The sequence below is a fragment of the Phyllostomus discolor genome, chromosome 1 (assembly GCF_004126475.2).
Source record: "Phyllostomus discolor isolate MPI-MPIP mPhyDis1 chromosome 1, mPhyDis1.pri.v3, whole genome shotgun sequence".
In the NCBI taxonomy this organism is placed as follows: domain Eukaryota; kingdom Metazoa; phylum Chordata; class Mammalia; order Chiroptera; family Phyllostomidae; genus Phyllostomus; species Phyllostomus discolor.
This window is the reverse complement of record NC_040903.2, coordinates 86761273-86775912: the sequence shown is the minus strand read 5'-3', so window position 1 is coordinate 86775912 and position 14640 is coordinate 86761273. Positions and strand designations below refer to the sequence as shown.

General features: G+C 32.9%; 1 protein-coding gene across 1 annotated transcript in view; it reads right to left on the bottom strand.

Annotated features, from left to right (window-relative positions):
* Positions 1 to 14640, bottom strand: part of TACR3 (tachykinin receptor 3) — a 73526-nt gene that overhangs the window by 37096 nt on the left and 21790 nt on the right. Inside the window, exons 2-3 of the mRNA XM_028507996.2 lie at positions 11629 to 11817; positions 9257 to 9407 (exon numbers count right to left, since the gene is read on the bottom strand). Coding sequence (XP_028363797.1) covers positions 9257 to 9407; positions 11629 to 11817 — 340 coding nt within the window. The remainder of the gene's footprint in view (positions 1 to 9256; positions 9408 to 11628; positions 11818 to 14640) is intronic.

Below are 14640 nucleotides of genomic sequence, written 5' to 3'. Positions count from 1 at the left end.
CACAATGCTTGGAGATTTAATCAAGAGGTTGAAAGCAAATGGCATTTGCAATCAATGAAAAGCTCAGGCATAGCAGACACTCCCGATCACAGATAAAGCTCCAAGTAGGGCAGAAGTTAGCGAGAGGGAGCAAATGACTGTTAGTTTTCTTTAAGCTTCAATGTTGTTATTAGAACTATTTCAAGGTAATACTATTCTACTTATAAATTTCAGGTGTTGTTTGGCTTTGTTTAGTTCATTTTCTTTAAAAAAAGGAGGCTTTCAAAGACCCAGCTGGGTGAATTTTTATCATATCCCAATGGGTAAAAATATTTAATAATAAGCAGGTGTGTTCTAATGGTGTTTACTGATTTATCTGCAAAAATACACACTTTTCTAAAAATATCTGCATAAAAATAGTTGGTAAATAATCATAAACTTCTATATAAAAGTGCCCACAATATTTTTTTTAAAGAGATAGGTTGTGATACATGACAGAAACTTACAGACATATTTTATGGTTCTTGATTTTAATTTCCCTAGGAAATCTACTACTAAAACATTGGTTTTATATCTGGATAATAATACACATTTTTTAAAAGAAAGTAGAATATATGAGATATGTATTTTTTAAATAAGATATTTTAAGGGATATGTATTTTTATGATTAATGATATAAATAATAATGACATTATGACAAATTATTGGGGAAAGATGTATGAAAATAAGTGGAAATTGCCATAAAGGCAAGGAAATGTGGAGGGGCACAGAGATGAGTAAATCACACTGCATCATATACAAGCTTGTATAGCAACATAATGTATTAATATGTAAAATCTAAGTCATATGGATAATATCAAGGTTTTTTATTACAACAAAGTAAGTGAAGTGCATAAAGATAAAGGAAATTGGTTATGGGAATATGTCAGGCAGAAAAATTCTAGTTCCTTCACAAAGCCAGCATTTCAGCAGATTCTCAATTACTCTGAACATTCACCACTGCTGATGTTGCACAGTGAGATTTCTTTTAGAAAAATGTTTACATATTTTATTAATGTATTTTATATAGCTGGGTAGCTAAAAAGATAACTGTGAAGCAAAAAGTTCAGATAAATAACATAAAATATGGTGTAGTCAAATTCTTGACACACCTTGTTTTAATGAATATTTGTAGGCTAAATCTGAAAAATTGAAAACAACTTTTTTTCCTTTTTTTTCTTTGAGCTGTTGTTACTTTGGTTAAATACAGAAATATAAATTTATCATTTATATTTCTTGTTAGACTAATACATAGAAAAAAACAAGCAATTTTAGGTCCCTTGTAATTGATTTTATCCTTAATGTAATTTATCTTGACTATAAATAATGATATAATCTACAACCTTCTTAAATACAAATTCTTGGTTAACTTCACATATAAATATATGGACATGAGTTCTGCACTTAATTTTAGGTTCTCCATATTGAAAAAGGTAGAAAACGGCAGGAGAAAGAGGGAATATCGGCACAGATTAAATGTAAAAGGCATTCATTGTATTGGGCATTAGGAATACAGAATTTTAATTCCAAAAGGTCCTTCTTCAAATCTCCACAATTTTCAGTAAATGGGCTTAAGAAAGTTCAAGAGATGTGTCTAAGATCACACCTAGATAGGGCAAAGCTAGAACACAGATCCTTGACATCGAAGACCCCGTTCTCTCCAGTCAGCCATGAGGTCTAGATCCCATGGCACATGAAGCCTATCACGCACGTGGCACTGTGCTCTGGGCCTTCCTGGTTCCTAATTCAGACATCTTGTATTTTATCTCTATCTATAGATTTATTTATCATGACCACATAATTGATATTCTTCTTGATCAATTTGAACAAGTTAACGCAGAGGTAAAATCTCTGTAGCATGTCCTTCAAACACTCCATTTAGATTGACATCATTTTCTTTATCAGCACACATCAAGTGTCCACATTCAATCAATATTAATGCAATTTACAACTAGTCCTTTACTTAATCTATATCACAAGACTACAATTTTTTTCCTGATATCAGACAAATTTTGTCTATGGTACTTTCACAATAAAAACTCTTAATAAATAAATAACCTTTGATGAATGAATTGAAATTGATCTGATACAAATATTTTCATTGTTTTCATTCTCCGTCTAGCCACAATTTATTTTTATATAGATTATTATGCTAAGTGAAGTAAGCCAGAGAGAGAAGGACAAATACCCTATGATCTCACTTGTATATGGAATCTAATAAACAAAATAAACTGTGAACAAAATAAAACAAAAGCGTGGATACATGGAACAGACTGACAACTGTCAGAGTGGAGGGGGAGCCCGAATGAAAGAGGGGGAAGGAATTAGTCAGGACATATATGCATAAGCCATATACACAGACAACAGTGTGGTGATGGCCAAAGGGAAGGGGCGGCAGGAGCTGGGAGAAAGTGGGCAAAGGAGGAAGAATGGGGACATAATTGTGTCACCAATAAAAATAAAGTTAAAAAAGGAAAAAAATAATAATTTAATCATAATAATTTAATCATAGCTACCTATTAGCTATGTTTTCTGCCCAACTCATGTATTAATTTAGTTTCTTCCCATTTTGCTAATCACTGGACTTCTAGTATTTATGCTCTAGATAGTTATTCCAAGATGCCAGCATACTCACAGATATATTTTGTCATTGCCAAAAAATTAATATCATTTGTAGGAGAATGTCAGTACTTTTTTTCACCCAAGTTGCCAAGAAAATAGTCACAATTTAGGAGAATACTAGGACAGAGAGAGATAGCAAATCATTTTTGTGTTCAAAGTGTATGAATTCAAATTGCATCATATGGATTTAGTTATAGATAAGATTCTAACTCAGATAAACATTCAGTGGCTTATGAGTCAATATCTTAGGTTTACTACTTTTAGATGCTTAAGAAAACAGGATGGTATTATTAAGACTGAAAAAAATGAAAAGCATATTTGATTTATTTTACCAAAACATCCTAAATATGAGATTTTTTAGCACCCTTAACTTATTTCTTCCTTACACTGCATTTGATTTTAATCCAGTAAGGCAAGGGATTCATAAAATTTTAGGTTCAGATAAGATCTGTCACTCTAGACTAGAGTTTTTGAACTGCAGATGCATTTTTAATTTAATCTTTATTTTATTTTGTTTTGTTATTAAAATTTTTTTGTTCTGTTTTTTAAGATTTTATTTATTTATTTTTAGAGAGGGAAGGGAGGGAGAAAGAGAGAGAGAGGAGAAACATCAATGTGCGGTTGCTGGGGGTTATGGCCTGCAACCCAGGCATGTACCCTGACTGGGAATTGAACCTGTGACACTTTGGTTTGCAGCCCGTGCTCAATCCACTGAGCTATTCCAGCCAGGGTTTGTTATTAAAATTTGTTTTTGAATGGCAGATGGATCCTAAATCAGTCTGTAGTATTCTGTACACATTTCCTGAAGGAGGGTGTTTAGTCAAGGTCTTGGAGATTGTGTGATATTGATATTGTAAATTTTGTTACTGTCTGAAGGTATTTCTATTTAAAGTACAGGGATTCTTAAGTTAACCACTTTGTTATATTAAAGGGACATTATTAATTCAACATACATATTTACTTTTTTGTTGTTGTTGTTCAAGTACAGTTGTGTCCATTTCCCCCCACCCCTCCCTAGCACCCCAGCTACCACCACCTCCCACCCTCAATTCTACCCCCCTTTTGCTTTGTCCATGGGTCCTTTATACAAGTTCCTGACAACCTTTCCCCCTTTTACCCTGATTATCCCCTCCCACTTTCCCTCTGATTACTGTCAGTTTGTTCCTTATTTTAATGTCTCTGGTTATATTTTGCTTGCTTGTTTATTTTGTTGATTAGGTTCCACTCATAGGTGAGATCATATGGTATTTGTCCTTCACTGCCTGGCTAATTTCACTTAGCATAATGCTCTCCAGTTCCATCCCTGCTGTCATGAAGGGTAGGAGCTGCTTTTTTCTTTCTCCTGCATAGTATTCCATCATGTAAGGGTACCACAGTTTTTTGATCCACTCATTTACTGATGGGCACTTAGGCTGCTCCCAGCACTTGGCTATTGTAAATTGTGCTGTTATGGACATTGGGTGCATAGGTTCTTTTGGATTGTTGTTTCAGGGTTCTTAGGATATAGTCCCAACAATGGAATTGCCTGGTAAAAGGCAGTTCCATTATTAGATTTCTGAGGAAATTCCATACTGTTTTCCACAATGACTGAACCAGTTTGCATTTCCACCAACAGGGCACTAGGGTTCCCTTTTCTCCATAACTTTGCCAGCACCTGTTGTTTGTTGATTTGTTAATGATGGCCATTCTGACATGAGTGAGGTGGTATCTTATTGTGGTTTTAATTTGCATCTCTTTGATGGCTAGTGATGCTGAGCATGCTTTCATATGTCTCTGTCATTGTTTGCAGATGATGTGATAGTGCACATAGAAAATCCTCTAGACACCACCAAAAACCTGCTTGACCTAATAAGTGAATTTGGCAAAACAGCAGAACATAAAGTCAATATTCAGAAATTGAAGGTATTTTTGTACATCAACAATGAAATATCAGAACCAAAAATCAGGAAAAAAATCCCATTTGATATAGTAACAAGAAAAACAAAGTACCAAGGAACAAACCTAACCAAGGAGGTAAAAGACCTGTACTCAGAAATCTATACAACACTGGAGAAAGAAATTAAGGAAAACACAAATAATGGAAGCATGTACCGTGCTCATGGATTAGAAGAGCTAACATCATCAAAATGTCTATACTACCCAGAGCAACTTGTAGATTCAATGCAATCCCTATTAAAGTACCAATGACATATTTCACAGATATAGAACAAACATTTCAAAAATTTATATGAAACCATAAATGACCCTGAGTAGTCGCAGCAATTTTGAAAAACAACAACAAAATAGGAGGGATCACAATACCTGATATCAAACTGTATTACAAGGCCACAGTAATCAAAACAGCCTGGTACTGGCATAAGAACAAACACACAGATCAATGGAACAGAATAGAGAGTCCAGAAACAAAACCAAGTCCCTATGGTCAATTAATATTCAACAAAGGGAGCAGAAAAATAAAATGGAGTAAAAATAACCTCTTCAACAAATGGTGCTGGGAGATCTGAACAGGTACATGCAAAAAAAGAAAATGATACTGAACCACCAACTTACACCCTACACAAAAATAAACCCAAGATGGATAAAACACCTAAATATAAGTCATGATGCTATAAAAATCCTAGAGGAGAACATATGCAGGAAAACCTCAGATATTCCACACAGCAATATTTTCACTGATATGACCCCTAGAGCAAGAGACATAAAGGAAAGAATAAATAAATGGAACTTCATCGAAATACAAAGCTTCTGCATGGCTAAAGAAAACATTAGCAAAATGAAAAGGGAACCAACCACATGGGAAAATATAATTGCAAATGATACCTCGGACAAGGGTTTAATCTCCAAAATATATAAAGAACTCACACGACTCCACTTCAGGAAAACAATCCAATTAAAAATGGGCAAAGGACCTGAACAGATACTTCTCCAAGGAGGACATATTGAGGGCTCAATATACATATTTAAATAGATATTTAAAGCTAATGGGTGCTTAACTTACACGAATTTAAGACCTAGAATATTTGCTGTAAATTGAGGATAAGTTTGGTTGTGTTGTGAGGTATTCAAAGTGTTTTTAAAATTGTGAAATACATGACATAAGAGTTTATTAATGCGCTTGCTAATGTATTTTTAAATGTCTAGTTCTATACATGTGAATCAAATGTTAGTTGATCCTACAGATTGCCTCCTAGAGCTTAGTAAGCTATTTGGAACTACAAAATTTTTAAATATTAGATTGAATTTTATTTTAAAAGATCTTATTTATTTTTAAAAATATCTTGCAATTTTTTTCAACTAAGTTTTTTATTGCACAAATGGTCAGTCACATTCCACTTCAAACTCCAAGAAACATTTTTCTTTTTCATTTTTTTTGCATTTTTATTGTTGTTCATGTGCAGTTATCTCCATTTTTCTTATTTATTTTTAAAGAAAGGGGAAGGGAAGGTGAAAGAGAGAGAGGGAACCATCTATATGAAAGAGAAGCATCGATTCGTTGCCTTTCTCACATGCACCAGCCAAGGAGAAAGTTCCATCCCTGCAACCTAGGTATACACCCTGCCTGGGAACAGAGCAGATGACCTTTCACTTTGTGGGACAACGCCCAACCAAGCCACACTAGTCAGGGTGGAACCACAGAATTTTAATACTCATTTTCAGGTTCAAAAGTCTAATATTTATAATAAAAATATTTCTAGAGGTATTAACTTATTTCTTCAGACTGATATTTAATATTTAGTACTGGCTAGAATGAGTAGTGTTATTTTCAAACTGAGTGTATACTTAGGTAGGGCATATATAAAAATTAAGTGGGGATGGTTAATGATCTGAAAGTTTCATATTAGTTTACTTTTTAGAAGCTAGGTTCTGTATAACTTAGACATGTAATTTATTTCTACTGGCTGTCCTTCGAAGAATTTAATCTACAAGTTTTGAAATTAAGCACAATGTCCAAAGATTGTAAGAGAAAGGCGTGGAAACAATGCTTCTCAATAGTTGGAAAGCTCTTTTCAGTGATTTGACTTACATTTTTATTTATTCTAGTTCATGTGCATTTGGGAGCTCAGTCAACATTTGCTATGTTATTACTAGTTGTTGTTTTTCCCAACAGTCAGAATAAATTTTTGCTATTGTAATCAATACTCTCTTATTTTTATCTCTGAAGTCGAATCTGTAATCTCAAAGATGTATTTTCTAGGAAGCAGGATATAATTAAATGGCCCATCTAGGGTAGGATTTGTATCTTTGGCCTAAGTGGACCTGTTAAAATATAAATGTAGCATAATTACTGGAAATAAATCTGTTCCAAACCACACCAAAAATATATTAACTTCAAATAAAAGAAGATTAGAAATTAAGAAAAAATCTAATTATATTTTTTAAAATTAAATTTTTGGAAAAAAATGATAGTGGTGTTTGTATCAGTAAGATGCTGGTGTTTGTATCAGTAAGTGATGGAGAGAGAACTTCAAGGAGAAGGTAACTTATTGTAAGTCCATGGCATGAATGTCACTTTATATTATTTCAGTCTGGAACAAACTCTGAGAGAAAGACATATGGACTAAAAAATTTAAATGTCTTACTTTTTTGAAATATTCTAGGAGGGTCACACTCTCAATTTACATTGATATTTATACTTTAAAATTGTAGAGTAATGAAGTCAGGAGGGAATATTTATGCCTTACTTTCATCAGTTGTACAGAGGCAAAAACAGAAATATTCCCTCTTGTTTTTGTTCCCCCTGGAATCAATGAAAAAGTTTAAAAAATTATTAAATTTTTATTCCTTGCTAGAACTATAGTACACTATATGAAAGAAAAGAACTATAATCTACAATTACTGAACTTATTTTAATTTGTCTAGGAGTGAACAGGGGAAAACTGTTTAAGGAAAAAGGATGCCTAAACCAATAAGAAACAAAAGACAAGAAACTAAGTTGGTAATAGAAATTATTCTGAAATACATAGAACATCACATCAGTTATTTAATGCGGTGATTCCTAAACCATAGTTATAAGAAAATATCCCCACAAAGAGCATCTTTCAATATAAGCAAGATGTTACCAAATGAGTGCTGAAATTACAGAAGAGAAAAAGAAACTGTTCACTTAAGACAACCAAGTTATTGCAGTTCTCCTAGTTTAAGGATTCTTAGGTGATAAAAGCATAATTTGGCTGTTTGCGTACTTCATTTTTAGGGTGTTTCTTAAAAGAGAAATAAAATTATAAGGTATTTTTTGAAACAGGAATATTACAGGCTGAAATGAACAAATTGATGTGGAAAAGATCATGTGTTTTCAAATAATAGAGATTATAATAAATTGTGAACCAAACATAAGTCTTGTCTACCATTATTTGTCAATAACAGAAGAAAAACATATTAGTATTAAAATGGAATCCTGCCCTGGCTGGCGTAGGTCAGTGGATTGAGCGTGGGCTGGGAACCAAAGTGTCCCAGGTTCGATTCCCAGCCATGGTACATGCCTGGGTTGCAGGCCATAACCCCCAGCAACCGCACATTGATGTTTCTCTCTCTCTCTCTCCCTCTCTCTCTCTCTCTCTCTCTCTCCCCCCTTCCCTCTCTAAAAATAAATAAATAAAATCTTTAAAAAAATGGAATCCTATTTCTACATCATATTTTTATAACCTGATTGATTTGTTAAATGGGTGTTTGCAGGTGAGGGGTTTTAAAATTGTTGAGTGTTTTGTAAGGGAAGTGTCCATGTAGTTAGTTCTATATAAATAAATGAACCATAAATAGAATAAATGATAACTGGCATTATATGCATGACTCTTATCCTTAGAAAAACCTCTTAAGTTTGCATTAGGTACATGCCAATTGGAGAGAGGAAGATGGAACAGATGACCTCAATTCTTTTGAATTCTACAAATTTATCAAAAACCTCAGTCACTGAGTCACATAATGGCAGTCTGAAAAATTCTCAATGAAAAATCATAGTAAAATGTCTACATAATAACTTTAGAGGGCTTCTTATTTAGTGTGAATGTTCAGAAATAGGCTTTATAATGTTACCCAGTAAATTGTAGAAGAGTATTAATGCAACTCTTATCTTTTAACCAGACATGTGGGCTGGCTGTGCAAAGACCAGATGAGGAGAGAGGGAGGGGGTGAGAAGTGTCAGTGATGGGGGAAAGGAGGGGCAGATAAATGGATATTAGGAAATTATTGCACACAGTAAGATAGATGTCATTGTAGGGATCAAAGAAGCTCCTGGAAGATTATAGAGTACATCAGAGGCATCCTTTTTCATAAAGGACAAAGACAGCTAGAACTGCAGAAATATGGTCAACTGAGACTCCACAAGTGAAATTTCAGAAGTTCCGTGGGGAGTAACTGAGAATACTCTGAATGAGGTAATAAAAAGTCTTTCTGTAGGGAAGTGACAATTCTATACTATTCAAGTGGTGCTGCATGTCATCAGTGACTTACAGAAGACAAAAAAGAAGTAAAAGAAAAATTGGATGAAAAGAAAGAAAACAAAAGTAGAAGCAAAGCATTAAGTTATATTATACAGAGTTAAAAGGCCACAAGCAGGTTTTCTCCTTCTTTAATGTGCCACAATTTACATAAATGCTAGATAAATTATATGGAACAGTACCTTTCTTTTAGCCTTTAGCTGCTCATGATACTTGTCACAGGTATCTCCTGGGATCTCTCCTCCCCAGAGAGTGATCCCAACGATGGTGTATGTGATGCCCATGATGAGCAGTGGGAAGCAGTACACCAGTATGATGACAATGATATGGTAACTGAAAGAAATACAAAAAAGTAAAAACAACCACACAGCATGCTGAAGATTATATTGGGATAAATAGTGGGGCTTTGAATTCATTCCATTTCAAATCATGAAAGAAAATGCCAGTTTTTCTTTAAGTATTCATTTCACAAATCCCTCAACACACCGTCCTTTGGTCACCTGTAGTTGTCCAAATGCCAGCAGCTGATCTCTGTCAATCTTTGCATTATACCTGAAAACCACAGGTGAGCTGTAGTGTTCATTTAAACCACACCTGCCCCCACCTTGCCCAGAGTTTCAGAATAAATGCCTTTTCTCTGGTAATTGTTGAACTAACCTAATTAAATATATCATTAGAGGAAAAGAGAGGGGACCGAATAAACTAATCAACTGATAGATGCATATGCATCTATGCATATGCATAAACTAATCAACTGATAGATGCATATGCATCTCTTATGCATAGCTATTCTATATATCTCTGCAACATTATTTGTATTTGAAATAAACTGTTTTTCACCCAAATGAAATAAATGTTACCAGATACCATGAGCCACAATGAATTCACAAGCTATGTGACTGTGATTTTAAAAATCAGACAAAGACATTAATATGCATTTTTCAAAAGTCATGGCACATACGATTACTAATTTGGTAAATAATATACAGATATGTCAGTCACTACAAAGTCATGACACCATAAATGATCAAAGTAAATTCTAGGATTTCATAGCTTTCAACCAAAATTACAAAGAGGCAGTTAGGAAGGAATAGAAGGTAACGCATAATACAACAGCACAGTTAGAGTTGGTATAAACTTCTGTGTGGCTTCCGTTGTCTTAGTAAGACTTTAAAATAATTCAAGGGTCTGGCATGCTAATTTCAATGCCTGTTTTCTTTTCTTTTTTTTTGTAAAGGGAATCAAACCTTCTAGCTTCTTCATTTCCTGATATCTTATTAAGTATCAACATAATTTCAATGGGGAAGTGATTCAGCCAACAAAAAATGAAATTTTATTATAAATTTCAATTTTATTATAAATTTCATTTTATCATACAACTTAGATTTATTAATAATAATAATAAATAGAAAACAGTTTAAAACTGTTGCTTTCTCTTCTTTTACTAAAAACTTTTAAAATTCCTTAAAAACTGGACTCTTGGTAGAGCAAAGTTTGATAAAATGACTGTTTTAAAAGATGACCATTATATTTGTATTATTTGTTATTTTTAAGAGAACAATGGGTTGTTACATAAAAATATGTTGAAATAAAATATACATGATTATAACTAAAAATACAAATAAATTGCATTTTTCTATTTGCTTTTCTTTCTGAGAACTTTTTAAATGAAATTTATTGAGGTTATATACATTAACAAAATTATACAGGTTTCAAGTATACAATTCCATAATACATCATCTGTATACCACATTGTTGCTTACCACCCAAAGTTAAATCTCCTTCCATAATTATATATTTGACTCCCTTTACCCTTTACCACCTTATCCCACCTCCTTTCCCTCTGGTAACCACCATACTGTTGTCTGCGTCTGAATTTTTGTTTGTTTCTTTGTCCTGTTTTTTCATTTGTTGCTTTCAGTTTTATATCTCACAAATGAGTTAAATCATATTGTTCTTGATTTTTTCCCGTATGAGTTATTTCACTTAGCATGATATTCTCAAAATCCATCTAGTTGTTGCAAATGGCAGCATTTTATTTTTTTAAGGTGGCCCCAAAATATGAAATGCCAGATTATTGTAACACTCCTATTTTCTTTTCAACCCAGTGTAGAAGTTTCTTTAATGTTAAAATAACACAACCAAGAAACTACCAGGACTCCCCTTCTTTTCAGCCAGCCATCTGAAAAGAGCAATCCACACGTTTGGGCTTTAGTTCCTCCCTTCTCACTCATTTCTCAGTCAATAAAAACCCTACCCTTTTTGGGCATTGCTTTCATCTCCAATGAGCTTATCATCACCTCCTCTAGGAAACGCTCCAGAGCTGTCTCATATATAAATCATTATATTTTTCCAATTATTAATCTTCGTAATTTACACCAATTTATTGACTATATCATACTAGATTATAATATTTTAACATCTTTTTTCTCACTAATGTGTGACATATTAAGGGAAATGCCTATGTCTTATTTGTATAATTGGTGCTCCCAACCTACAGCTCCTTAAGTATTTAATAAATTAAATTGAAAATCATAATAGAGAATTAACTTACGTGAAATGTTGTTTGGGACCTTCTGGCCATTGCACATAGCAGAGAGTACGCCCTGGCATGACTTTGATTTTTGAGTACAGACACTGAGGGAAGGCAAGAAGAAATGCTAGAATCCAAATACTGCCAATGACAATCTTGGTTGCTGTGGCAGACAGTCTGGGTTTCAAGGGATCAATAATGGCCATATACCTATATAATAAAAAAAAACATTTTGTCAGTCTCTTGTTAGCAAAGTTTAAAAAGTTAGTTTCAAAGGTGTTTTAGTGGCCAGGATTCTCTTTCTTCTGGTAAACAAGTTGGTAAGGATTTTGCTTGTGTGGAGGCAGCCCAAAGTGATAATTATGATATAGTCTTTGGAATCAGATAAACTGAGGTTCAAATCCTATTCTGCCACCTTTTAAAATCTCTTTAAACTTCAGCTTCATTATTTTAATAATAGAAATAAGAACATCCACCACTTAGAGATGAAGCCAAGATCAATAAAAATAATGTAAGTGAAAGGTATTATTTGATGTTGTACCTTGCATATTTATGAATTTATCAGAATTCACAAAATGTATGCTGAATGAAATTGGAAAGATGAGAAGTGCTTAAAATATAAACTTAGTGCTTTCAAGACCTCCATATTTTCTCTATATGTTTCAGTTTTTAAAAGAAAATTCTAGATAATATGGATTAATGACTACATGATTGACAAAGAGGAATTCTGTGAAGTATATCATCAACATTTCCATCTAAAAGCATGAAGCTCAAAAAGAAACTTTGTAGGTTAGAAGGGCCTGGCAAGAGTATTTAAAGTGATGGAAATCAAGAGCCTACAACCAAGATTACTCTATCCAGCAAAGCTATCATTTAGAATTGAAGGACAGATAAAGAGCTTCTCAGACAAGAAAAAGCTAAAGGAGTTCATCACAACCAAGCCAGTATTATATGTAATGTTAAAGGATCTTGAAGAAAATAAAAGATATGAATAAGAAAATGGCAATAAATACATATCTATCAATAATTGAATCTAAAAAACAAAATAAATGAACGAGCAGAACAGAAATAGAATCATAGATACAGAGAATGTTTTGGTGGTTGCCAGATGAGAGAGGTATGGAGGGATCAGTGAAAAAGGTGAAGGATTAAGAAGTACAAATTCATTATCACAGAATAGTCATGGGGATGTAAGTACAGCATAGGAAATGTAGTAGCCAAAGAAGATAAATGCATGACTCATAGACATGAACAAAGGTGTGGAGATTGTCTGAAGAGCAGGTCTGGGTGGAGGGGGCCAAAGAGGGAAAAGTTGGGACAACTGTAATAGCATAAACAATAAAATATAAATTAAAAAAAAGCATGAAGTTCAGAGTTTAGATAAAGATGAATAAATCAAGTGTAACTGAGGCTATGCCTTTCTGTTAACCCTCAAATTGAATATATACTATAACATGAAAATCTGCATAGTATCTATCTATATAAATATATATAATTTTTATAAAAATATATTTGAGGCTCTAAAAACACACTTACCTATGATTTTTTAGAGTGCAGTTATTTTGGGAAATTGTTAATCTCTGAATAATAGAGCAGAAAATAGTGTAAAAAATTAATTATTTTTTGCATTTCTCTTAATAAATCACATTATGCTTTATTTTTACTATTGGCCATTTTGTGTTCTCAAGTATATATTGATTTATCCAAAATTTCCAATGGCAACACTTTTATCAAAGAATGAATATTACTTAAACCAAAAACATTTTAATCTTAAGAATAAACATTTCATAATAAGGATAATTCATTAATTTGTTTATTGCTTTGTGTTTTTATAATTATTAGGTAGAATTAGATCTTCAGTAAGTATATTGGAACTTACATATATATGTTAATAATAATAACTTTAGTTGTAATTTACTTAAAGAGAATATTCTTAATTTATAATGTATGACAGTTAATAGACAAAAGTGAATGTTGGATATAAAAACAATTATAAAAACAGTACCTTGATAAAAAATGAAAAACCTTGAAGACTTTTAGTAGTACAAAGAAACAAACAAAAAAAACCCAGTACATTGGTTTAAGAAAATAAGGTGAACCATAGAAAGAATATAAAATGAAAACTGTTTAAAATTCACCTCTCATGCTTATGTTGATGAAAATAATAGCAATATTTATTGTTTCTTAACCATTACCAAGCAATTTATTACATACATTATATTCATTTGATATTCAGAATAATCCAATCAATCCAGGAATAGCTTTGTTTTGCAGGAAGAAAACTGAGACTTAAAGAAATTAAGTAAGCCCTGGCTAGTGTGGCTCAGTTGGTTGGAACATCATCCCATAAATTGAAAGGTTGCAGGTTTAATTCCTGCAACATTTCAGGCACATACCCAGGTTTCAGTCCTATCCCTTGTTGGGCACATCTACAGAAAGGCAAGCGATTGGTATTTCTCTCTCTCATTGACCACCCCTTCCTCTTTCTCTAAAAGCAATGAAAGAAATGTCCTTGGGTGAATATAAAAAAAAAAAAGAAAAGAAATTAAGTAAATTGTTAAAAAATGACTCAGATAGTAAGAGCTAGTATTCTAAATCAATTCTGCCAGTCTTCCAAGTTCATATAGATATACAGATTATGGCTTTGAATATAACCATTTATGTAAGGAATTGTGATAGGAAAAATATTTAAGGTAGATGCCTTGCAAAGAATCAGAAGTTGCATTTTGCCTTATGAATTCAAAAGCATTTATGCACAACATAAAAAACTAAAAGTCTAACATATAAAGATAATAATGGTAGTTGGGCATATCTGTTTCCGCTGCAGCTGATTATAAGTCACCATAGTGTTTCTCATTGTACGAACTGTTGTTTTTCTGGTATTTCCAGAGTCAACCACAGCACTTACCAATCCATTTTCTTTTCCTGAACTGACTATTTCTCAAACTCTATTATAATATTTTGTGTTTTTTTGCTTGCTCTGGCATTTATGAACACATTTGGATGTTTAGACAGTTGAATTTTTTTTAGACT